This window comes from Chelonia mydas, chromosome 3 (assembly GCF_015237465.2).
Source record: "Chelonia mydas isolate rCheMyd1 chromosome 3, rCheMyd1.pri.v2, whole genome shotgun sequence".
NCBI classification, from domain to species: Eukaryota; Metazoa; Chordata; order Testudines; family Cheloniidae; genus Chelonia; species Chelonia mydas.
In genome coordinates this window covers 108,060,550-108,085,174 of record NC_057851.1, presented here as the reverse complement: position 1 = coordinate 108,085,174, position 24,625 = coordinate 108,060,550, and the positions used below count along the sequence as shown (strand labels likewise).

The 24,625-nt window shown below is 40.5% G+C and overlaps 1 protein-coding gene across 17 annotated transcripts in view; it reads right to left on the bottom strand.

Annotated features, from left to right (window-relative positions):
* Positions 1 to 24,625, bottom strand: part of STXBP5 (syntaxin binding protein 5) — a 184,340-nt gene that overhangs the window by 85,152 nt on the left and 74,563 nt on the right. For all 17 annotated transcript variants that reach the window (XR_006289645.1, XM_037894935.2, XM_037894939.2 and 14 more), the window contains 2 exons: positions 10,754 to 10,877; positions 9,759 to 9,837 (listed from right to left, as the gene is read on the bottom strand). Coding sequence is in view for 16 of the 17 variants with exons in the window: in XM_037894935.2 (XP_037750863.1) it covers positions 9,759 to 9,837; positions 10,754 to 10,877 (203 nt within the window). In the remaining variant the exon portion in view is untranslated. The remainder of the gene's footprint in view (positions 1 to 9,758; positions 9,838 to 10,753; positions 10,878 to 24,625) is intronic.

Sequence of the window (24,625 nt, the reverse complement as noted above, 5' to 3'; positions counted from 1 at the left end):
AATATTTTCAACACACCACTGAATAGTGCACTGACCCATAGGAACCCTCCTACCAACACTACAAGAAGAAGAATTCTGTATGCACTCCTCCTGACGGTCGAAATGACAGACTGGACTTCTACATAGTGTGCTTCCACAGACGTGCACAGGCTGAAATTGTGAACAAACAGCATCACTTGCCCCATAACCTCAGCCGAAAAGAACGCAATGCCATCCACAGCCTCAGAAACAACTCTGACATTATAATCAAAGGGGCTGACAAAAGAGGTGCTGTAGTCATAATGACCAGGTCGGATTATGAACAGGAGGATGCCAGGCAACCCCCCAACACCACATTCTACAGGCCACTATCCTCTGACCCCACTGAGGAGTACCAAACGAAACTACACCATCTGCTCAAGAAACTCCCTGCTACAGCACGGAAACAAATCTACACAGACACACCCCCAGAGCCCCGACCAGGGATATTCTATCTGCTACCCAAGATCCATAAACCTAGAAACCCTGGACGCCCCACCATCTCAGGAATCGGCACTCTTACAGCAGGATTATCTGGCTGTTTGGACTCTCTCCTCAGACCCTATGCTAGCAGCACTCCTAGCTATCTTCGAGACACCACTGACTTTCTGAAGAAACTATAATGCATTGGTGATCTTCCTGAAAATACCATCCTGACCACCATGGATGTAGAAGCTCTTTATACTAATATTCCACATGAGGATGGACTACAAGCTGTCAAGAACAGTATCCCTGATGAGGCCACGGCACACCTGGTGGCTGAGCTTTGTGACTTTGTCCTCACCCACAACCATTTCAGATTTGGGGACAACTTATACCTTCAAGTCAGTAGCACTGCTATGGGTACCCGCATGGCCCCACAGTATGCCAACATTTTTATGGCTGACTTAGAACAACACTACCTCAGCTCTTGTCCCCGAGCGCCCCGCCTCTACTTGTCCTACACTGATGACATCATCATATGGACCCACGGGAAGGAGGCCCTTGAAGAATTCCACCTGGATTTCAACAATTTCCATCCCACCATCAACCTCAGCCTGGACCAGTCCACACAAGAGATCCACTTCCTGGACACCACAGTACAAATAAGTGATGGTCACAAACACCACCCTATATCGGAAACCTACTGACCGCTATACTTACCTACACGCCTCCAGCTTCCATCCAGACCACACATGATCCATTGTCTACAGCAAAGCCCTAAGATACAACCAAATTTGCTCCAATCCTTCAGAGACAAACACCTACAAGATCTTTATCGAGCATTCTTAAAACTAAAATACCCACCTGGGGAAGTGAGGAAACAGATAGACAGAGCGAGATGGGTGCCCAGAAATCACCTACTACAGGACAGGCCCAACAAGGAAAATAACAGAACACCACTGGCCATCACGTATAGCCCCCAGCTAAAACCGCTCCAGCACATCATCAACGATCTAGAACCTATCCTGGAAAACGATCCCTCACTCTCCCAGACCTTGGGAGGCAGGCTAGTCCTCGCTTACAGACAGCCCCCCAACCTGAAGCAAATACTCACCAGCAACTATACACCACACCTCAGAAACACTAACCCAGGAACCAATCCCTGCAGCAAACATTGTTGCCTACTCTGTCCCCATATCTACTCTAGTGACACCATCAGAGGACCCAACCACATCAGCCACACCATCAGACGCTCAGTCACCTGCATGTCTACTAATGTGATATATGCCATCATGTGCCAGCAATGCCCCTCTGCCATGTACACTGGCCAAACCAGACAGTCCCTACGGAAAAGAATAAATGGACACAAATCGGACATCAGGAATGGTAACAAACAAAAGCCCGTAGGAGAACACTTCAATCTTCCCGAACATTCTGTAACAGATTTGGAAGTAGCTATACAGACTTCAAAGAGAAACAGCAGAACTAAAATTCATTTGCAAATTTAACACCATTAATTTGGGCTTGAATAGGGACTGGGAGTGGCTGGCTCATTACAAAAGCAGCTTTGCCTCTCCTGGAATTGACACCTCCTCATCTATAATTGGGAGTGGACTACATCCACCCTGATCAAATTGCCCTGTAAACACTGGTTCTCCACTTGTGAGGTAACTCCCTTCTCTTCATGTGTCAGTATATTTATGTCTGCATCTGTAACTTTCACTCCATGCATCTGAAGAAGTGGGGTTTTTACCCACGAAAGCTTATGCTCAAATAAATCTGTTAGTCTTTAAGGTGCCACCAGACTCCTTGTTGTTTCAGCTAGACTGGGAGATCACTAACTTCTACATTTCTGCAGGCCTTCTGACTACTACTCCTGCCCTGCCACTCCTATATAACCGGAACTTCTGGGTAATCCAGTGCAGGATCCCAACAGAACACAATTTTACCAAGAACTCCTGCTGGGCAGTTAGCCATGATAGCTGGACTGATTGCAGCCAGAATTCTCCCAGCAATCTTAGTTTGTGACTAGAGTAAGAGTTTGGATCTATAATTCCTAATGCATGCCACTCCACCAATGGAGGCTACCGTGTAGACAGGCTCAGACAATTTTACCATCACGTCAATAAAATTAGATTTCATAGTGGTAGCTATACCTGGACCAGGACGTACCTTTTCAACACTACAACTTTCACAAACTCGAACAGTGAAGCAGCATCTGTTGGAAATTACTGGTCTGAAAAATCCCTGCAGACAAACCCTGAAGGGAAGGCTGGGTAGTCTGGCTGTATGGGGCTATGTTTTAAGCCCCTGTTTGTCAGATACTATTGCAGGTACAATCACACAGTCACACGACTCAATAAGAAATGAATAAAGAATAAATCAGTGATTCTGAATTGGTTTAGCTAATGAACTACTGCATTTTTTAAAAGGCTTTTGAAATCAAAGGGAGAAGTGAAGGAAGGTATGGACAGTTAGGAAGGAATGAAAAGCTTGCCAATATAAAGCTTGACATAGACAGCCGGTAAGGGAATACTTTAAAAAAAATGCCATGTAAAAATCAGCAAATCCCAATATATACTCCAGGGTGTATAACAAAATGAATAAACTTATTGAGCCAATGGCAATTCTTTTGAAAGATCATAGTGGAGACGTCTTCCCTCCAAAATATCCCCCCAAGCCCTACACACCCTCTTTCCCGAGGAGGCTCGAGAATAATATCCTAACCAATTGGTTACAAAATCAAAGACCCAAACCCCTGGATCTTGGAACAATGGAAAAGTCAGTCAGGTTCTTAAAAGAAGGATTTTATTTAAAAAAAAGAAAAAAGAAAAAGAAAAGGTAAAAATCATCTCTGTAAAATCAGGATGAAAAATACTTTACAGGGTATTCAGATTCAAAACACAGAGGATTCCCCTCTGGGCAAAACCTTAATGTTACAGAAAACTTAACACAGGGAAAATTCACATAAAACAAAAGATAAACTAATCTGCCTTGCCTGGTTTACCTATACTGGTTGCAATACTGGAGACTTGGATTAGGGTGGGTTGGAGAAGATGGATTTCTGTCTGGCCTCTCCCAGTCCCAAGAGAGAACAAATACGTAAAAAAACCAAAGAGCACAAAACAAAAGCCTCCCCCACCCAAGATCTGAAAGTATCTTGTCCCCTTATTGGTCCTTTGGGTCAGGTGCCAGCCAGGTTAGCAGAGCTTTTTAACCCTTTACAGGTAACAGGATGTTGCCTCTGGCCAGGAGGAATTTTATAGCACTGTATACAGAAAGGTGGTTACCCTTCTCTTTATATTTATGACAGGCCCGGCTTGACAAAGCCCTGGCTGGGATGATTTAGTTGGTGTTGGTCCTGCTTTGAGCAGGGGTTGGACTAGATGGCCTTCTGAGGTCTCTTCCAACCCTAATCTTCTATGATTCTATGAACATGACAGAATATTCTAATCAAAACCAAAGGGAATGTGACATAAGTATGAATAAGTAATTTTTAAAGCAAGATTTTGAGTTAAGACAAAAACTAAACTAGTTAGAGCACTAATTGGAAGTGGACACAGCTAAACTAAGGTGTCCAGTGAATTGTTGTTTCAGGGATTAGTGTTAGGCCTTGCTTTATTTAAACTTCTCTATTATCGACATGGAAGATAGTATTATCACATTAGTGACATTTTCAAATAGGGTGGATAAAAATCAATGATTTAAAAAAAATTGAAAACATCGTATTTTTTTGAGAAAATGCTTTTTGAGGAAAAAACTTATCTAAAGGTAGTTTTAATTAAGATACATTATAGCTCAAAGATATCTCATCATGGAATACGGATTATAAATTCTTATTCTATGAGACAATATATTCATGTAATGTTTAAGAAAAGTTTTGTAAATGAGTGCCAATAGGTCATGGATTAGGGACCCAATTTTATGGAGTTTCAGGGGCTTCTGTATAGATTATTTAGGTTAATCTTTCTATCTACCCAATGGGACTCGGTGCTCAGTCTAGAATAGGGGTTCCCAAATTTGGTTCGCGGCTTCTTCAGGGTAAGCCCCTGTCGGGCCGCGAGACACTTTGTTTACCTGAACTGCAGCCACTGGGAGCTGCGTGCAGCCGTACCCGTGGACACTCATATAAACAAAACGTCTCGTGGCCTGCCAGGGGCTTACCCTAAACAAGCCGTGAACCAAGCTTGGGAACCCCTGGTCTAGAAGATACCATCAGAGATGCTTAGTTTTGTAGTTCTCAAACTGTGGATTTGTGTCTCCAGAAATAATCTGCTTGTTAACAGCAAAAATGTTTTTAAATAAATAAATAAGTAAATAAATAAATAAATAAATAATATACTGAGGTGAGAAATAACAGACCTCAACCCTATTGTCCCTGTAAATTTACATGCACAGTCAATCCCTTACCTCTCTCTAAAAGTGCAAAGTTTCAAATAGTTCAATGAATAGAACATTGTTGGGGGACGAATAGATCTGGACGAGGAGAAGTCTGAAGATAAATGTGAGAAGGGAGGGACAGGCAGTAGAAACAAAAGTGAAGCTGTTTGAGCAGCATATGAGGTCTTTCTGAGTGTAGCCTTCATTGATTTGAGATCTAACATATCATTCTCTCACTAGAAGGGAAAACCTATAACGGAGCAGGCCATAATAGAGACCCAGTTTGGGAATATTTTAATGAAGTTCCTCTCCCTGTAAGACAGGCATGCGTGCAAAATGCAAAACAGTATAACAAAAAAATTCAAGGCTTGGCTGCCTGAATGAAACATCATGAGAAGTGTTCCTTCTCAGGAGGAAACTGCGTTGAAGATGATGAAAGGAAAATGTCTGAACATGCAGGATCTTCAGGTTGGTAAACTTTTTTATTTCATACTTCTTTCGTAAGGACTGCCTGTCTTCCTTCTGGACTATTCTTGAATTCTCGTGTTTGAGCAAAAATATAGTTACTCTATTGTACTATCATTTTAGATGTAGTTGCAATAAAAAATAAATGGCTGAAATAGGCAGATCTTCCTTTTACAATTTCACCTTTAAAGTAGTACTGAGTGTCAGTGAATACAATAAGTAATATTAAATGAGCAGTATGGTAATAATAAGTAAATAACTACATTGACTTATTTTGTTTAGGAGAATCCATCCTCAACACACAGGATTCTGAAGACTATTCACCCTGAAAATCACCATCATTTCCTATAGTTTCAGATTTCAGAGTAGCAGCCGTGTTAGTCTGTATCCGCAAAAAGAAAAGGAGTACTTGTGGCACCTTAGAGACTAACAAATTTTTTTGAGCATAAGCTTTCATGAGCTACAGCTCACTTCATCGGATGCATTCAGTGGAAAATACAGTGGGGACATTTATATACATAGAGAAGATGAAACAATGGGTGTTACCATACACGTACACACATACACAGTAACACCCATTGTTTCATCTTCTCTATGTATATAAATCTCCCCACTGTATTTTCCACTGAATGCATTCAATGAAATGAGCTATAGCTCACGAAAGCTTATGCTCAAATAAATTTGTTAGTCTCTAAGGTGCCACAAGTACTCCTTTTCTTTTTCCTAATCTGATGACAGTTTGTGAACAAAATCATGAAAAAATCGATGGCACTGTCACAGCCAAAGTTCTCAACATTTGGCTTTAGAGAAATGTTGTACACATGCTGAGAACCCTGAAGCTTATTTCTGTAGCCTTGAACAAAATGCAGGGAAATAGCTGTTTTATTGCCGACGCTGTTCAAATTTGGAAGGAACTGAGTGAGATCTTAAAAAGAGAAATATGCAACGACAGAGTTAAATTACAAGCATTAAAAAAACGAATGGGACAAGCACTATCACCAGCTCATTTTCTTGCAAATATTCTCCGTACTTGGTACCATGGTCAAACCTTAACTGCTAAAGAAGAGGAGTTGGCTATGACATGGACATCCAGCAATCATCCCTCCATAATGCCAACTATAATAAACTTCAGCGGTAAGGGTGAACCATTCAAGAAATATATGTTTGCTGATGATGTTTTAAAGAAAGTTACACCAGTGAACTGGAGGAAGTCACTTAAGCACTTGGATTCAGAGACTGTTGAAGTGATCATCTCACTTTTAACAACAGTAGTTTCTTCTGCCGGTGTAGAAAGAATATTTTCTTCCTTTGGACCAAATTGAGAAATCTTTTGGGACCTGAAAAAGCAGGAAAGTTTGTTTTTCTTTTCCAGATTATGAACAAACAGGAAAATGAAGGTGAAGACGACTGAATTAGCTGCAGAAGCCAATATTTCTAATTTCTCATGTTGACCTGGGTGACAGCCGATTTAATTTTTAAAATATATTTCATTTAACTATTTAGTTAAATAACTAACAAAAACAAACCAGATTTTAAAAAACTTGAATGTTTAACTAAATTCAAATGCTTGTTTTGTTAAAATATTATATGTTTGCTGTTGAAGAAAAAATCCAGAATATATAACGTTGTTTTAGTTAAATAAAACAAAAACAATTTAAAATGTCTGTCTGGAGATGTTCTCCTCCTAATACAGCATGGCAAGAAAATCCTCCAAATATTAATGATTAACCTGTTAAATTGGAGATAGTTCACCTCCCAATGACTTCATAAATATCTGCTTCAATTACCTCTGGTAAATGAAATAACCAAACAATCATTCATTTTCTGATATAGCTGTAAAAGTAATCTGAAAAGTCTTCAAAATAAACGACTGTCATAAATATAAAGGGAAGGGTAACCACCTTTAAAATCCCTCCTGGCCAGAGGAAAAAACCCTTTCACCTGTAAAGGGTTAAGAAGCTAGGATAACCTCGCTGGCACCTGATCACAATGACCAATGAGGACACAAGATATTTTCAAAGCTGGAGGGGGGGAGAAACAAAGGATCTGGGTCTGTCTGTGTGATGCTTTTGCTGGGAACAGAACAGGAATGGGGTCTTAGAACTTAGTAAGTAATCTAGCTAGATATGCGTTAGATTCTGTTTGTTTAAATGGCTGAGAAAATAAGCTGTGCTGAATGGATATTCCTGTCTTTGTGTCTTTTTGTAACTTAAGATTTTGCCTAGAGGGATTCTCTATGTTTTGAACCTAATTACCCTGTAAGGTATTTACCATCCTGATTTTACAGAGGTGATTCTTTTTACTTTTCCTTCTATTAAAATTCTTCTTTTAAGAAACTGATTGTTTTTTCATTGTTCTTAAGATCCAAGGGTTTGGGTCTGTGGTCACCTATGCAAATTGGTGAGGATTTTTATCAAGCCTTCCCCAGGAAGGGGAGGTGTAAGGTTTTGGTGAGGATTTTTGGGGGGGAAAGACGTTTCCAACCTAACTCTTTCCCAATAATAAATACTGGTTAGACGTTTGGTGGTGGCAGCGAAAGTCCAAGGGCAAAAGGTAAAATAGTTTGTACCTTGGGGAAGTTTTAACCTAAGCTGGTAAAAGTAAGCTTAGGAGGTTTTCATGCAGGTCCCCACATCTGTACCCTAGGAGTTCAGAGTGGAGAAGGAACCTTGACAATGACTTTAAAAATGTATAGTGTGTACCTTCTAAAAATGAAACCTACGTCTATCACTGAGTTGTGAAGAATATGTATTAAGGTTATAAAAACCAACAAGAATGCACTTTTATGTAGAAAACCATGATTAAAACGAGTCTTCCTGACTAGTGATTTAAATCAATTTGATTTAAATCAAATCCACCCTGTTTTCAAATGAGAATAAATTTGACAGTGTTCTGAACATCATCAAGCATGAAAAATAGCATAAAAGGACAGTTTTAAGGTAAGAAATAAAGGTAGGGAACAAGTTGAGATTCAACAACAAAACACAACATATGGAAAAAGCTAAATCTTGGAAAAATAAATATAGTTGGAAAGCTGCACTAACAGGAGAGGTTGTGCATAGTTAAGCTTGTTTGATTGCAACTCTTATCTCCTTTAAACCATGTCAAAAATCAGTTAAAGTCTGCATGCTGTAAAAAAAACTTGTTACATTGTGGAGATTTCAAATGACTTTTTTCAAATGACTGTTTGCAGTGTGAACACTTCAAATTGCAGAATTTTTATCTTGCTGCATCTTTTCAGTTATTTATAGCATAATTTGGGTCAGAAGCTTGGACACAACAGTTGAGTTGTCAGTTTTTTTAAACATATCATGACTTCATGATTATTCAGTGTTTTTACTCCCTGTGGAAAGGAAATACCTGGACAGATGTAGACTGCTGCAAATAGTGCAATAGAACAATTGTTCTCGACTGGGTCAGGGCTTTTCAAAAAATTGGGACTTGGCTTCAAAACCTTAAACCTCCATTTAATTGACTTTAAAGAAAGAAAAATGGTTCATATAACATTAAAATTAACTGTAGAGCATATCAATATATGTGGAAGCATTTGTTAATCGGCAATTTTCAGTAGTCTTATTTACTTTGCAAACATTCAAGCAATACAGAAAGCAAAAAAATAATAGAAGGAACAACAAATAAATCAACAGAAATAAGATGGAGATTATTTGAAAATTGAACATCTGCAAATAACTCCAAGGATTTCCATGAATATTATGATTTTAAATAGTACCTTTCACCCCAAGCACATCAAAATGCTTTACAACTGTAAATAAGAAACTCCTCATTGTATATAAAAGGATTAAAGTCTTCCATTAAGTTCGAGTGACAAGAACATGCTACTCAATATGCTGTAATGTCATCAGAGCCTCTTGTTGGAATTACAGCTTTATTATGTATACACAAATATACATAATTATGCACAGTGATTGTTTAAATTACTGCAGCATATGAAAAGAATTCAGCCACACTCCAAACTCATATTGCTTCACTAAAAAAAAAAAGTTACTGATGGTCTCATTACTAGATAAAGTTAGTTTAATTCTTCAAAGGAACAGATTTCCCTTAAAACTTAGTACAAATGAAAATTTACTTAACTTGCTGCCTATTTATCAGTTTTTCTTTAATGTTGCTAAAAGGTGGCACATGTAATCATGAAGATTTAAAAACAGCAACAAATACTATTTTATCACATTTTTATATTTTTGCCAGCCCTTTGGTTTTAAAGAAGGAGCATATAGCTATGGAGCATTCATCAACATGTCATTTTTACCTATTCTAGTCACACATATTTTAGAGTAATGGCTATGTTTTACCCAACAGTAACTATAGTTCATCACTTACTACTGCTTTCCAGAGGTTCCCAAGCTCAGTGATACTGGGTACATATCCCACAAACGAGAAGATACAAAGGACATTCTCAAAGACTACAAATATAGTGTTAAGAGTCAATTGACTTATAAGCAAAGTCTTACCCAGCTCTAGCTGTTTTGTATTCCACTTTTAGGATAGGTTTGCAAGGTTCTGGCTTCTTCCCATCTTTTAGCTGCTTTCCTAAATATATATATATACACACACACACATATTTTCATATATTAAACGTCAAAAAAAATCTGTAATGTGCTGAAATCTTATGAAATTATTCTTTTAAATAAATTACAAATTAAAATATGCACACAAATTATTACATCATCACATACTGTATTTTATGCCTCAATATAATGCAAAAGTACAATTAATATTGACACTTATCATGTAAACATGGAATGTTTGTTTGGGACAGCCTTCAAAAAGCAATATGGCAGAAACCAAAAATTTTTTTTCCCTATTATGTAGTTCTACTCTGAAAACTGATTAAAACAGACATTGGAATAAACAGAGGGAGCTGATCTAATAACTAAAATTGCCATTTTTATAAAACCTATTCCCAGAGAAGAACCACACTTATATCTTGATTTCCTACAAAATAGCAATGCAAACTATTTTATTTATTTGAACATTCAATATACCTTTCATTAGGCTACTAGTTTGGTAATGGGCATATTTGCTTTAGAATTTCATAGCACAATTTTGATTTTCCAAGAATTCACACAGATACTTGCTTATCCACAGAAATATTTTAAACAATACATGGATTGCAACATTAAGCACAATGCAAACTTTATGTTCATTCATCTGTGTAGCAATTTCCAAGAAATGCACTCGAGATGTTTCTGAAGACTTAGGAAGGCACTGATTTACATTATTCACATTCAGAAGTTTATTTTCATAAGGGCTTGAGACTTTTTTTTTTGTAAACAGCTTGGATTTTGCAGAAGTTATCATCATACACCTAGGAAAAAACTCCTTTTGCTAGGGGAGTAGTTTTTAAGCTCTAGAATTCAATAAAACAGGATTTTATAGAAAGGTTTAATGACATATTTCCAGTGTAAGAACTGCCAGAACCTGTGTGTATTCATTCTTTTCTTACCATGTGGAGTGATTGTCTGAAGTGGCTTGGCAGGGGATTTTATATTCCATATGGTCAGGGTGCCATCTGAATGGCTACAAATGAACTGTTTTCCTTCATGGTGCCAAGCAACAGAGTGAATAGCCTGCGTAAAGAAATAAAAGGAAGAATTTAGAGTTTTCAGCAGAAAACCAGCAACTTAAAGGGCATGTCTACTCTACAAAATTAAGTCTACTTAAGTTAGGTTGACCTACAGCCACTGCAGTAATTAAATTGGCTGTTCATGTCCACACTACACTCTTGCTGCCAGTGATGCACATCCTCACCCGGAGCATTTGCATTGACTTAAGTGGGACATTATGGGGGGCTGATAAAAATAGCAATAGGCGATGTAAGCAACACAGTGTGTACATGGACACTGCATCAACCTAACTACATCAACCTAAGCACTACATAGAATCATAGAATATCAGGGTTGGAAGGGACCTCAGGAGGTCATCTAGTCCAACCCCCTGCTCAAAGCAGGACCAATCCCCAATCAAATCATCCCAGCCAAGGTTTTGTCAAGCCTGACCTTAAAAACTTCCAAGGAAGGAGATTCTACCACCTCCCTAGGTAACGCATTGCAGTGTTTCACCACCCTCCTAGTGAAAAAGTTTTTCCTAATATCCAACCTAAACCTCCCCCACTGCAACTTGAGACCATTACTCCTTGTCCTGTCCTCTTCTACCACTGAGAATAGTCTAGAACCATCCTCTCTGGAACCACCTCTCAGGTAGTTGAAAGCAGCTATCAAATCCCCCCTCATTCTTCTCTTCTGCAGACTAAACAATCCCAGTTCCCTCAGCCTCTCCTCATAAGTCATGTGTTCCAGACCCCTAATAATTTTTGTTGCCCTTCGCTGGACTGTCTCCAATTTATCCACATACACCTCCCGTGGAGATGGTTATTAGGTCAGTGTAGTGGGTAACTTACATTGGCGAGAGCTACATTGTAGTGTAGATGCTGACAGAGTTAGGTTGACGTAAGCTGCCTTATGTCGACCTAACTCTGAAGCGTACACCAGGCCTTAGTGTGGTCTCAATTCCCCCTTCTTAAAGAAGATCACACAAACACCAAATTTTAGTGTTAAAGTATTAAGCCATGAAATACCAAAACAAGTATGAATTATCCATGTTTAATTTTTCTGTTACAATTCAGTATTTCTTTGAGCCGTTTCTCCTTTTAAGAGGTTACAACATTGTTTGTGTGTCAAAAAGTTTTGATAAGAAAAAAATATTATCTTTATGCAGTATTAGTGTTTTCATAAAATTAAAGAAAATTCTATTCTACAATAATAAGTCTGAAGAGAATCAATCTCCCTTTTCAAGCAAACATTTGGCAGATAATGCCTGGTACTGTTATAAGCTGTATTATTTGAACATTAACACCTGTGCAACAGTTTCTATTAGATATATTCAAATCATACATTACAAGGCAATTTTTTAAATATAGTTTTCAGAAACTTATTGGTTACTTAGGTGATAATGAGACCTTCAGCTATAGAAGGTGTGTATCAAATGGTTATTAAGTATGGAATTATGCACACCAGTATTCTAGAGTTGTATCAAACCTTGAGAAAAGGCAGTTTTACATTCCTTTAAAATAATTCAACACATTCTGAAAAATTTACACCCAGTATTTTTCTCTTTACAGGCTAGTCTGTATTATACTGCCTCATATTATACGTTTATACAATCCACAATCTGAAGTTTGAGCAACAAAAATCAAGGGCCTAAAATTATTTGTGGAATAACCTTTTAGGATCGAAGTGTGATCAAACTGCTAGTGTGTCTTGGATACTGCTTATTACTTGATATTGCCAGGCCAATTAGAATTATAACATACAGTCACACTTATAGCTCCTAGTGGTCAATTAACATCATAAAGAGCATCACTGGAGCAACAAAACTGTGAATGGCATAAAACCTAGTTAACTGAAAACTGGGAATTGCCCTGATGTACCAGACCAACATTCATCACCACCTGGATCACTATATACAACATTTTGGACTGCTGATGCCATTTTTATACTAGCATTGCTAGTCCAAATCTTTTGTAACAGAAATGAAAATCTGAAGTGACATTTATGACAGAGGATCAGCTGCAGTCTAAAAAGACTATAGCAAAATTATTTAAATGATCACTCTGGTTACATTGTGTATGGTAACACCCATTGTTTCATGTTCTCTACGTATATAAATCTCCCCACTGTATTTTCCACTGAATGCATCTGATGAAGTGAGCTGTAGCTCACAAAAGCTTACGCTCAAATAAATTTGTTAGTCTCTAACGTGCCACAAGTACTCCTTTTCTTTTTGCGGATACAGACTAACACGGCTGCTACTCTGAAAATTATTTATGGCTTTTTTGATGTTAAAAAATATACTAAAATTATAAACTCACCAACACACTTACACAACACAAAAAATGTATAGCTCTTCAGTTGATTTATATCACAATTCTCTAGCAGGCTTTAAAACTTCAGTGTGTTTCCAGGTGGGTTTTACAAAGTTGGGGTATTTTTGGTCAGAAAATTTTGAGTAGGTTTCTGTCATAACCATACAGCTAAGGGTAGCCTAGAATTCCTCCTTACCCATAAGAGGTTAAGAAGCTCAGATAACCGGGTTAGCACCTGATCAACAGGACCCATGGGGAAAGAAGATACTTTCAAATCTTGGGGGTGGGGGAGGGGAAGCTTTTTTTTGTGCTCTTTGTTTGTGTGTGCGTTCTCTCTTGGGACTGAGAGGTGCCAGACAGAAATCCATCTTCTCCAACCCATTCCAATCCAGGTCTCCAATATTGCAACCAGTATAGGTAAGCCAGGCAAGGCGGATTCGTTTATCTTTGTTTTTTCTTGTGAATTTTCCCTGTGCTAAGGGGGAGGTTTATTCCTGTTTTCTGTAACTTTAAGGTTTTGCCCAGAGGGGAATCCTCTGTGTTTTGAATCTGAATACCCTGTAAAGTATTGTCCATCCTGATTTTACAGAGATTATTTTTACCTTTATTTTTTTATTTTTTATTTTTTTTTAATTAAAATCCTTCTTTTAAGAACCTGACTGACTTTTTCATTGTTCCAAGACCTGGGGGTTTGGGTCTTTGATCATTTTGTAACCAATTGGTTAGGATATTATTCTCAAGCCCCCCCAGGAAAGGGGATGTAAGGGCTTGGGGGGATTGCTGGGGGAAGAGGAACTCCAAGTGGTCCTTTTCCCTGGTTCTTTGTTAAATCACTTGGTGGTGGCAGCGTTACTTAAACCCAAGGTGAAAGGGAGAATTTGTGCCTGGAGAGTTTTTAACCTAAGCTGGTAAGGTTAGGGGCTCTTTCATGCAGGTCCCCACATCTGTACCCTAGAGTTCAGAGTGGGGAGGGAACCCTGACAATTTCAACCTATTTTATATTTTTTAAAGGCACCAGTCACCATAGCATCTAGGCATCAGCTGCAGTTATACATTGGAGCCCTTTTCAGTGGAATATGATGTTATTTAGTCTACAGCTGTAACATACTGGAAATTTTGCAACTGCAAAACTTAGTCCAGTGGCATGCAACACATGGCACCTGAATGGTGACCATACCTTGTAAAGAAAATGTATATTTAATTATGAATTAAAAATGTGTTTCCTGAGTCAAGCACCACAACTTTTAAAATTAAGGGTTTGAATCAGTCCTACTGTGGTAGGTGAAGAGATGGGGCACAATCTCCCCAACTGCCTCCCACCACTCCTTCGGTAGCCTCACCTGGTAACTCTGCTATGAGCCAGGAGCAGGCTGAGCAAACCCACCCAACCCCCTAGGCCTGAGAGCCTGAGCTGCAGTCCAAGTTCCAATGTCCACACTATGGGTATTTTTAGTGTGCTAGCTTGAACCCCTGGGCTTGGAGGCTCACTCTCCACTGTAGTGTAGACATACTCTAACTGGCTTTGCATGTGCCTAGGGAAGCACCTAGAAAAGGACGGCTCCCTTCCTTCACACAGCCACCCAGGGAAGAGCAGAAGAAGCTGATAACCAACCACCAGTTACAGTCACCTGATTTTCTGTCTCAAACCAGGTTAAAGCCCACTTTAACTTCAGCCTGTTAGTGAAAGTTCATTAGGAACCAAATGCCAGCTGGGGATAGCTAGACAACAGATGACAACAGACAGTCAGTTCAGCCACTGCCCAACTACCACCACTGAAGCATTTCTATGCATCAGAAGCTGCACGGGGGAAGACACAGAAGCCAGCTACACTGGTTTTGGATAGAGAACAACTATGTACTGTAGACAGGCACTGAAGCGAATTCATGATGAAACTGGAATATTACCTTTAGTAGAAGCTTGAGATGTAGGTGCAGGGAGACTTTGTCCTTATGGAACATGGTGAAAAGGGTGTCTGCCATCATGGCCCCAAGTTCACCCACCCTTCTCACTAACATAATGTGCGCTTCCCACCTGCAAGGAATGTGTCTGTGATGATCATCCTGTCCACGGAGGATGAAAGGAAGGGGATCCCTGCACAAACTTGCTGCAGGTCCATCCACCACTAGAGGGAAGAAAGCACATACGGGGGACTGTCAGCATAAGGTCCATGGTGTGTCACGTGGGTGAGTAAACTCTCTGGAGCCTCATTTGTAGACAGTGAAGGTGGAGGTGAGCAAAGGTGATGATGTATGTCCAGCCTGCCATGTGGCCGAAGAGGAATAGGCAAATCTAGACTGGGACAGACCTTTGATTACCCGGGTGACAAGTTCCTGCAAAGTCTGGAATCTGCCCCTTAGTAGGTAAGCTCAGGCTGTGATCAAGCGAATGGAGGCCCCTATGAAGTCTAGTGACTGTGTGGAAACCGAAAGTTGATTTTTTGACATCAACGCGGACTCTGAGGGAGGCAAGGAGTCTGAGCAACATGGGGGTCAAGATTTGAGCTACGTCTTTGGATTACACTCCCAGTAGCTAGTTGTCAAGATAAGGGAATATAAGGACCCCATAACACCTGAGATGGGCCGCTATGACAGAGGAAACTTTGGTGAAGACTCGGGGAGCAATGGTAAGTCCAAATGGTAGGACCATGTTTTGAAAGTGCTGAGGGCCCACCGTGAATCTCAGGAATCTTCTGTGGGTTAGATGGATGCCTCTGTGAAAATAGGCATCCTGCATATTGACAGCCAGAAACCACATGCCTTTTACTAGTGACAGTATGATGGCTGCTCAAGTGACCCTATGAAACTCAAACATGTGGATGAAAAAGGTGAGGAGACAGAGATCCAGGACTAGTCTCCATCTGCCCTTCTTCTTGGATGCCAGGAAGTAAGCTGAATAGAACCCTTTGCCTTGATAGTTCAAAGGAACATACTCTATCGCTCCCCTTTGTGGTAACGGCAAGGATGTAATCAGAGTGGTCCCTGAAGAAGGATTGAGGAGGGGGATGTAGATGAGGTAGTGTGATGAACTTGATTGTATATTCATAGCAGATGACATCCAGGACCCACTTATCCATTATTATTGCTCTCTAAGCTGGTAAAAAAAAAAAAAAAAAAGGAGTTCTAGATAACCCTGAAGGGACAGTAGGAACAGTGGTTGACGGCTCTCTAGTGGCACTCAGAAATAGTTTTGAGAGGTTTGAAAGTGTGATGATGAAGGCTGTGAAGGAGGGCCAGGAGGGAAGGACCATTGGGTCTTTTAGTGCTTCTGAGGTGGTTCACATGATCTTTGGTGGAAGAACTGAGGAGTCCTGAACTGTTGTGTAGGTGACAGGTGGTAAAATTTCCACTTGGGTGCAGCTGTATGGGTACTCAGCAATCCAAGTGTGGCTCTAGAATCCTTGAGGGAGTGGAGGGTTAGGGTTCTTAATCTGTCTTAATCTTAATCTGTCTTCTGATTAAACAGGTGCAACTCATCGAATAGGAGGTCCTCAATGGTATTTTGCACCTCCCTGGGGAAACTGGATGAGTGAAGCCACGATTCCCTCCATGTGACAATATCTGTAGCCATAAAGTGTGAAGAAGTATTCACAGTGTCGACAGCAGACTGAAGTGCTGTCCTCGCCAACAGCTTGCCCTCCTCCAGGATAAACTGGGAACAGGCTCCATCTTGCTGAGGCAGTTTTTTCAGTAAAGTTCCCCAGTTCGCCATAGTTGATAAAGCCGTGTTTGGCCAACAAGGCTTGGTAGTTCAAAACTGGAGATTAGCTGACGAGAAGACCTTGTGTCCCAGCAGGTCTATGCATTTGCCCTCCTTATGTGTCAGGGTGGAGTGCAGATGATGCTATCTGAACCATTCCGTTGCTGCTTGCACCACAAAGGAATTGGGTGGGGGTGGGAGAAAAGAAACTCAGACCCCTTAGCCGGTATGTAGTACCTCTTCTCCGCCCCCTTCGGGGTAGGTATGCAAGTGGCATGGGTATGCCAAACTGCTCCAAACCAGTTATGGAAGATGAACCACTGAGTCCAAGTCACTGTTTGAGCTGCTTGGAGATGGGCATAGTTGATCAACGGAGCAACCCTGCTCAGTATCAAGGAATGAAGGATACCTAGGAGCTGATGCTGCTTGTCTTGTACTTCCTCCAGTGGAATATGAAGGTTGTCTGCCATCCTTTGCAGAAGTTTTTGGAACTGCTGAAAGTCATCTGGGGACGAAAGGGAAGCCGAAGTTACTGCAGCATCTGGAGAGGACATCCTTTATTCCTCGCTACCTCTACCGATCAATGATGCCATTCTCCAACCAACTCAAACAGTGACTCAGACTGAGTGGTTCCTCCTCCATAACTGGTTCGGAGCATCCTTTAGAGGACACCCTAAGCGGGGTAGTGGCAAAGTCTCCCTTGCTGAATGGGCAGGTTCCGAGGGTGGGTAGTGAGGCCAGGATCCCCAGTAGGGTCAGCAGGACAGATCCAGCAGATGCTGTAGAGGGCTCCATGGTATGGGAAATCAGTGACTTCCCTGCTGCTGGATAGGAGGGTACTCTGGTGGTCCCTTTGGATACCCAGAGCAGCAGTAGGGAATAGGCAGTCCTTGTACTCCATTGGAATCCTCAGAGAATTCAGATCCCGGTTCCAGTGGCTGTACCATTGGAGCCGGTGGGAATGTGTAAACCATAGGATGATGAGTTGAAGTATGACTTCACTGTGGTAGGTCCTGGATAGGCAATCAGATCTTCCGAGGTGTGGATGGCAGAAGAAAACATGGAGATCTCAGTTCTCCTAAGGTGAACTGTTCACATGACTCCAGTGATTTCTCTAATCTGCCTGGCGTTAATGGTACTTGTTCCATAGCCAGAACCGGCACCAGGATGGAAGACTGTCCCAGAACTGATGGATCCCTTGGTTTAAGGGAGGCAGACACTGAGGGTGTGCGCAGCTCTATACTGGAGGATTCACTGGTCTGCATGGTTTCTTTTCATGCTTGTGCATCTGTGCTGGAATTTGCAGAAGGTGCATTGTCCTTCTTCAGCTTGGAGGAAGGCTTACTGCCATGTTTATGCACATGCTTCCTTGCCTTCCAACTAGGTCATGGTACTAGGCTTGTAGCAGTGGTACCATCAGGGCCAGAGTATCTCTGCAGCCTGAGGTGCATGCCTGGCTGTCTAAGGCCGATGTATGGAGGGGATAGGGATCTGACTGAGGCCTCATGGAGGCTTCCACGAGGTGCTTCTTAAGGCAGAGAGCCCAGTCTTCTTGGGTATGGTTTGCGAAGGACTCGCACATACTACACCTGGATGAAGTGTGGGCTTCTCCCAAGCAGTAGAGGTAGCATTGGTGCTCGTTGACCAAGAAAAAATGTGGGTACTGAGATGGGGAGGAATCAAACAGATTCCCCCAAAGTCTCAGTTCTACCGAAACAATTACTAAAAGCTAAAACTACATAAAAAACAGTAAAGACTAGAAGAAAAACTAACTATATAAAATTCTAAACATTTTTCCAAGTGCATCAGAGACGGAAGACACTAGTAGTTCCAACTCTGATCATGCGGCAACGAGAAGGAACTGGAGATGCTGTCAGCCCATCCCACCCTTTATCACCTTGAACGAACCAGGAGGCGAAGCAAGGGCACACGTGAGGACAAACAGACACTACTACTTTCAAATTCACTGGCTGTGGACACATGTGAAATACAACAGGGACCATCACTCGAAAAAGTAGTTAAACATCTACTAGGGACAAACAGTTTTAAGGCAGCAGGTCTGGCGAATCTGCACTCAAGAGTCCTAAAAGAGCTGGCTCAGTAGATCTCTGGCCTATTGATGTTCATTTTTAATAAGTCTTGGCAACTGGAGAAATTAGAGAAGACTGTAGGAAAAGGGCAAACAGGATAACTCAGGTAACACTGGTTAGCCTGACATCAATCCTGGGGAAAATAAAAGGAAAAGTTGATATGGGAGTCAACTGATAAAGAATGAAAGGATAGGAATATAATTAATACTAGTAAACATGTTTTTATAGACAAAAGTCTTCTCAGACAAACCTGATTTTATTCTCTGATAAGATTACAAGTTTGGATGACCAAGGTAACGCCATAGATGTGATCCAAAAGTCTAAGTGTAAGGCATTGACTTTATACCATGTGACATTCTGATAAAAAATAGCAGACAATATCAATAGAGCATATGTTAAATTGATTAAGAACTGACTAACTGAAAGCTCAGAAAGTAGTCATCAATAGGGAACCATAATCAAATGGCGATGTTTCTAGTGGGGTTCTAAAGTACTAAACCCGATGCTGTTCAACATTTTTATCCATAATCTGGAAGTAAATATAAACTCACTGCTGATAAGATTTGCATATGTCACAAAATTGGCAGATGATAAATAATGATGAGAACAGGGCAGTCATGCAGAGCACTCGGGATACCTTGTTAAGCTGGGCCCATGCAAACAAAATGTGTTTTACTACATACAAATGCAAAATTATACATCTAGGAACAAGAAATGCAGGCCATATCTACAAAATGGGGGAGCATATCCTGAAAGCAGCAACTCTGAAAAGGATTAAGGTGTCAGTGGACAAGCAACTCAACATGAACTCCAACTGTGATGCTAAAAGGGCTAATGCGATGCTTGGATGTATAAGCAGGGGAGTAGTAAGTATAAGGCACTGGTGAGATGCACACTGGAATACTGCATACAATTCTGGTGTCCACAATTTAGAAAGGATGGGAGTTCGAGTTCTATTGTGGCTGTCTTCCAATCTGTTTAGTTTACTGAAAAGAAGATTCAGAGGTAACTTGATTACAGCATAAGTATGTTCAGGAGGACAAAAAACAGATATTAAAGTGCTCTTTAATTTAGCGGAAAAAGGCATAACAAGAACCAGTGGCTGGAAGCTGAAGCCAGATAAATTCAAATTGGATGTAAAATATACATTTTATGATTGTGTAACTGTTTGCACAAACTACCAAGGGAAATGGTAAATGTTCCATCTCTTGATGTCTTCAGATCAAGAATGGATGGCCTTCTGGAAGATATGTTTTAGCCAAATACAAGTTATTGGGCTCAATACAAGGTAACTAGGTAAAATTTAAGGGTCGGTGATAGACAGGTTAGAGTAGTTGACCTAGTGGTCCCTTCTGGCTTTGAACTCTATACATGTTAATTTAGATTGCCAAGTCAACCACTTAAGTTAGAAAATGCCACATTTATGGTTGGCAGTGCGATCTTAATTCTGATCCCTTGTGTATGTGCATTATGAAACAACCTTTAATTACAGGAGCATGTACTATTTCTCCCCCTCCACCAGTTTCCCCAAGCTCCATGACTCATTCTGTGCACAGAATGGCCTCACAAAAGAGCAGAGAGAGTTAAGATGGCAGGGGTGACTAAATTTGGCACTGACTTTTGAATGCTTCAATTTGCAATCTAAATAACGGTCTTTATGAATTTTTGTAAGTAATATATAGAATAAGTCAATTTTTAAAACAGCATGTAGAAATGTTCATTTATAGAGATAGTGAATGACATTTTTCAGTAGAAGCTGCTTTTTTACCCATACCTGCTCTTACCAAAGAGTGATCCACTTTGATTCTGTACAACAGAGTATCACAGAATCATGGAATATCAGGGCTGGAAGGGACCTCAGGAGGTCATCTAGTCCAACCCCCTGCTCAAAGCCATGATGAGGAAGAGAGATGGGATGGAATAAAACCATTAATTCCTATTTGATAAAAATGTAAACAGTATCTGAAAGCATTTAAAATCCAATAGTATCCCGTCAAGGTATTTCTAATGCACCACTCAATGTGATATCTAGATACCAAGTGCATAATCAAGAATTGTACAACTAATTGATAACACTGTCCCATACTCTAATCTTCCATTGTCTTTGGTAGAAATAGATTTACTTCTTAGCTCATTTTGTATGGCTAACTTGTAGGCATTTCTGACCTTTCTAAAAATACCATTTCCATTTTTATGTGCATGAGAGAGAGTGGCAGGGGGAAAGGTTCCTGTCTGTATCCATTCTTTTGTCATAAATAAATTGCTTGGTAGCTACTTTGTTGACTAAATGGCAATCCCTTGGGCTATTTTGGTATATCCTCTATAAAGCTCAGGGATAAGCTCTGATGTTTACCCACTTATCAGACTACTGAGCCTAAAAATAGTAATCTATAATACATTTTCAGAGTTAATGCTTTTAAAGTTTAGTTTAAAACAGAGCAGGCAAAATATTTTTTCATTTAAAACCTGACAATTTTAAATGACAAAGTTACAACATTTCCAAACATTTATTTAAAAAGCAGATAAAAAAATCATGCAGTAATGTCTTATTTTTTTTCATGTCCACAAAACAGCAGAAAATGAATGTTTACAGCATAAAATTAATTCTATTTTCATATTGTATGAATAAGGCATGAAAATGCTTTTTAATTACAATAGCTATATTTGAACTTCAGAGCCTTTCAGTACAAAGAAACTCACAAAGGAGACACAAAGAAAGCTCTCATTTTCCATTCTATCATTTCACTGTGCATAAACATCTTGCAAGACAATGATAAAAAAAACTAACTGCACAGGATGGTTTGATAGGCATTATAAATAACTGCTCTAAAAAGTTAATTTATAACCACAGGTCTCTAACATTATAGCTATCACATTCCAAACAAACTTTTTTCCCTAGCTCTGTTAAATATGAATGCTAGATTTTGTATTCTTTCAAATGATTCTCTGTCAAAGAAACGATGGCTCATGCACTATTCTTACTATAAAGCATACAATACTACAGTTTTAAAATCCAACTTGTCTTGCATGAAGGGAGCAGTTTTTTTAAACACACTTTGAGTGTCATTCTACAGACTTCATCTTGCAAAGAAAGGAAATTCCCTGGAAAACAGGTTTAATTCAAAGTGTCCATGACTGTACTTAAAATGTAAAGGCAAAGATTATATTGCAAGATTTCATGTATCTTTGCTGTTAAAAATGAAAGGAATCCATAAAATCTTATTTCATTTCTGCCTGCAGAAACCTGCACAATCATCGTCACTGCCTCCAAAGTAAAAATTGAAAGTGCAGAGGATGGAATAACTGACTTAACATCCCCTAAACAATTTTGCTCAAGGACTACTTTCAAATTACTAGGACAAACTTAGTGTCCTAAATGCTAAGTATTCTGTTCTCTACTTCTCACTGTCGATTGGAATGCTTAAGCCTTGTCTACACTACACCAGTTTTGGCTGCAAAAGGCAGCTTTTGCCGACAAAACAGTGGAGGTGTACACACTACAGAAGTTACTTTTGGTGGCCAAACTCTGCTGTTTAGCCAACAAAATAAAACCACCTCGATGAGAGGCATAAAGCTTTTGGTGGCAAAGTTAAAGCGACATAACGTCATTGCAGACATTTCCATTTGTTTTATTGCCAGAACTGGTATCCCCCAGTATCCCAGGATGCCCACTGTGACCGCTCTGCTCACTGTTTTGAACTCAGCTGTCCTGCAGGCATGCACCGCTCCCCTTTCAAAGCTCTGGGGAGTTCTGACAGCTGAGCATCTGGCAGCAAAGAGCAAATCATTAAAGTGGAATCCTCCTGCTCTTCCCCGCACTAGGAACACAGCAGCAGGGAGGCGGCGGCGGCTGCTGCTGCTGCTGCTGCTGCTGCGGGGGGTGGGTGGGGCAGGGAAGACTGCTGTGCTGTGCAGAGCCAGGGAGGGAGGCAGGCATTGGCTGATGAACTCAGCTGCCCTGCATTTAACTATGTAGGGCATGAGCCCCTCTCCTTTCAAAGCTCTGGGAAGCTTTGACATTCCTTAGCATGGAGAGTTCACAGAGCTGCTGAGGATGCCGCTCCCAGAAACTGAGGAGGCTGTGGGAGATCTCAGAGGGAATCACAACAAAACCATTGGCAGGTAGAGCAGGTTCCTGCTGCTGCACAGGGAAAGGAGGGGGAGACTGCTGAGCCGTACGGGAGGGAATGTCCCCACACTGTTTCTGTCTCTAGTCCCCCGCCCCGCACACACTCCCTACTCCCCTGCCCCCACACACTCCCTGCCTCTCCCCACTCCCCCCCCCCCCCCCCAAACTTCAGTTGAAAAGCAGCTGACAATCTACTCGGATGCTCATGGAATAATGGGATTGAGAAACCTGCATCATGTGACTGTACCTGCTCCATGAGGCATTGCAAACCCTTCCCAAACAGTTGCACAGTGGGATAGTTACCCACAGTGCACTGCTCTGTGTTGATGCAAGAGCTGCTAGCGTTGATTCACTCTGCTGATATCAGGAGCATAGTGTGGACATGCAACAGCAGTTTAATTAAAACAGCATAACTTGTCAACAAAACTCTGTAGTGTAGACAAAGCCTTAGTCACTCTTTCAAAGTTTAAAGTACAGTAAACTGCAATATTCTTACAGTTATTGCACAGGACTGGGAGTCATGATAGAGGATTCTATTCCCTCCTTGAACACAGCTCTTCCTGTGTCACATCTCAGTAGTTTCAGTTTCCTGATCTATAAATAGTGAATAATATTACCTAGTTGCTACATGGGGTCAAGGAAGCCTAATTCAATAATAATTATGAAACTCAGACTCAGGTGGAAGGTGCTTTGGAAGTGCAAAGCATTATCATTCAGACTTTTTGTTTTCATCAAGTGAATGCAGAGTTCATGGAAAGTGTCATATATTCAGCATTAGAAACCGAAGTACAGCACTGAGACATTTAGAAGCAAGATTTACCAGGAATTGACTCAATTACGAATTATCATCTAGAGCTGAGGGGATAATAATGATCTCTAAGAGAAAGACTAATTTAGTCTACTCTCCTTCAGGGTCCATAGGTTATCTGCTGATAATGTTAAGAACAGTACAGTTAGTGTTATTCAAGATCTAGCACCCACTGGTATTCAATAACCTTTGGCTGTAGGCCAAATTCCAGCCTTGGGACATAGCTGAGGGCCACATTAGTGACATCACTCAGCCAAAATAGGTTTCTGCCTCCTTAATGTGCTGGAGACACTTGTCATAAGACGGCCTAAAAAAGGAAAATATTCTGTCTTTTACAGTACGCTCCCTTAAAACAGAGGTTATGCTCATATCCATTATTGGCGCTCTCATGGGTGCTTGGGCAGTGTCTCAGCATATAATATAACTTCAAAAGCAGGTCTCTGTCAGGAAACCAGTCATTCATCATTAATTGCAGAGTCAAAGTCAAATACTGATATGCCATCACTGCAACCATAACTGCTCCAAAATGGCTATAAGTGGGATAGCAACTGTTCTAATGGGGTTTTAAGGAAGAGAGAGGGTGAATATTGCTGTTTTGGTGGACGACAGTTGGACTGCAAAAAAAACAAAACAGACCCAAAGAACCATGCTCCCATAGTTCCTCATGTCTACTACTGAGCTGTAGTCTGCATTTCTTTGACAGAATAGGTATTCTGACTAAAGATTGCTC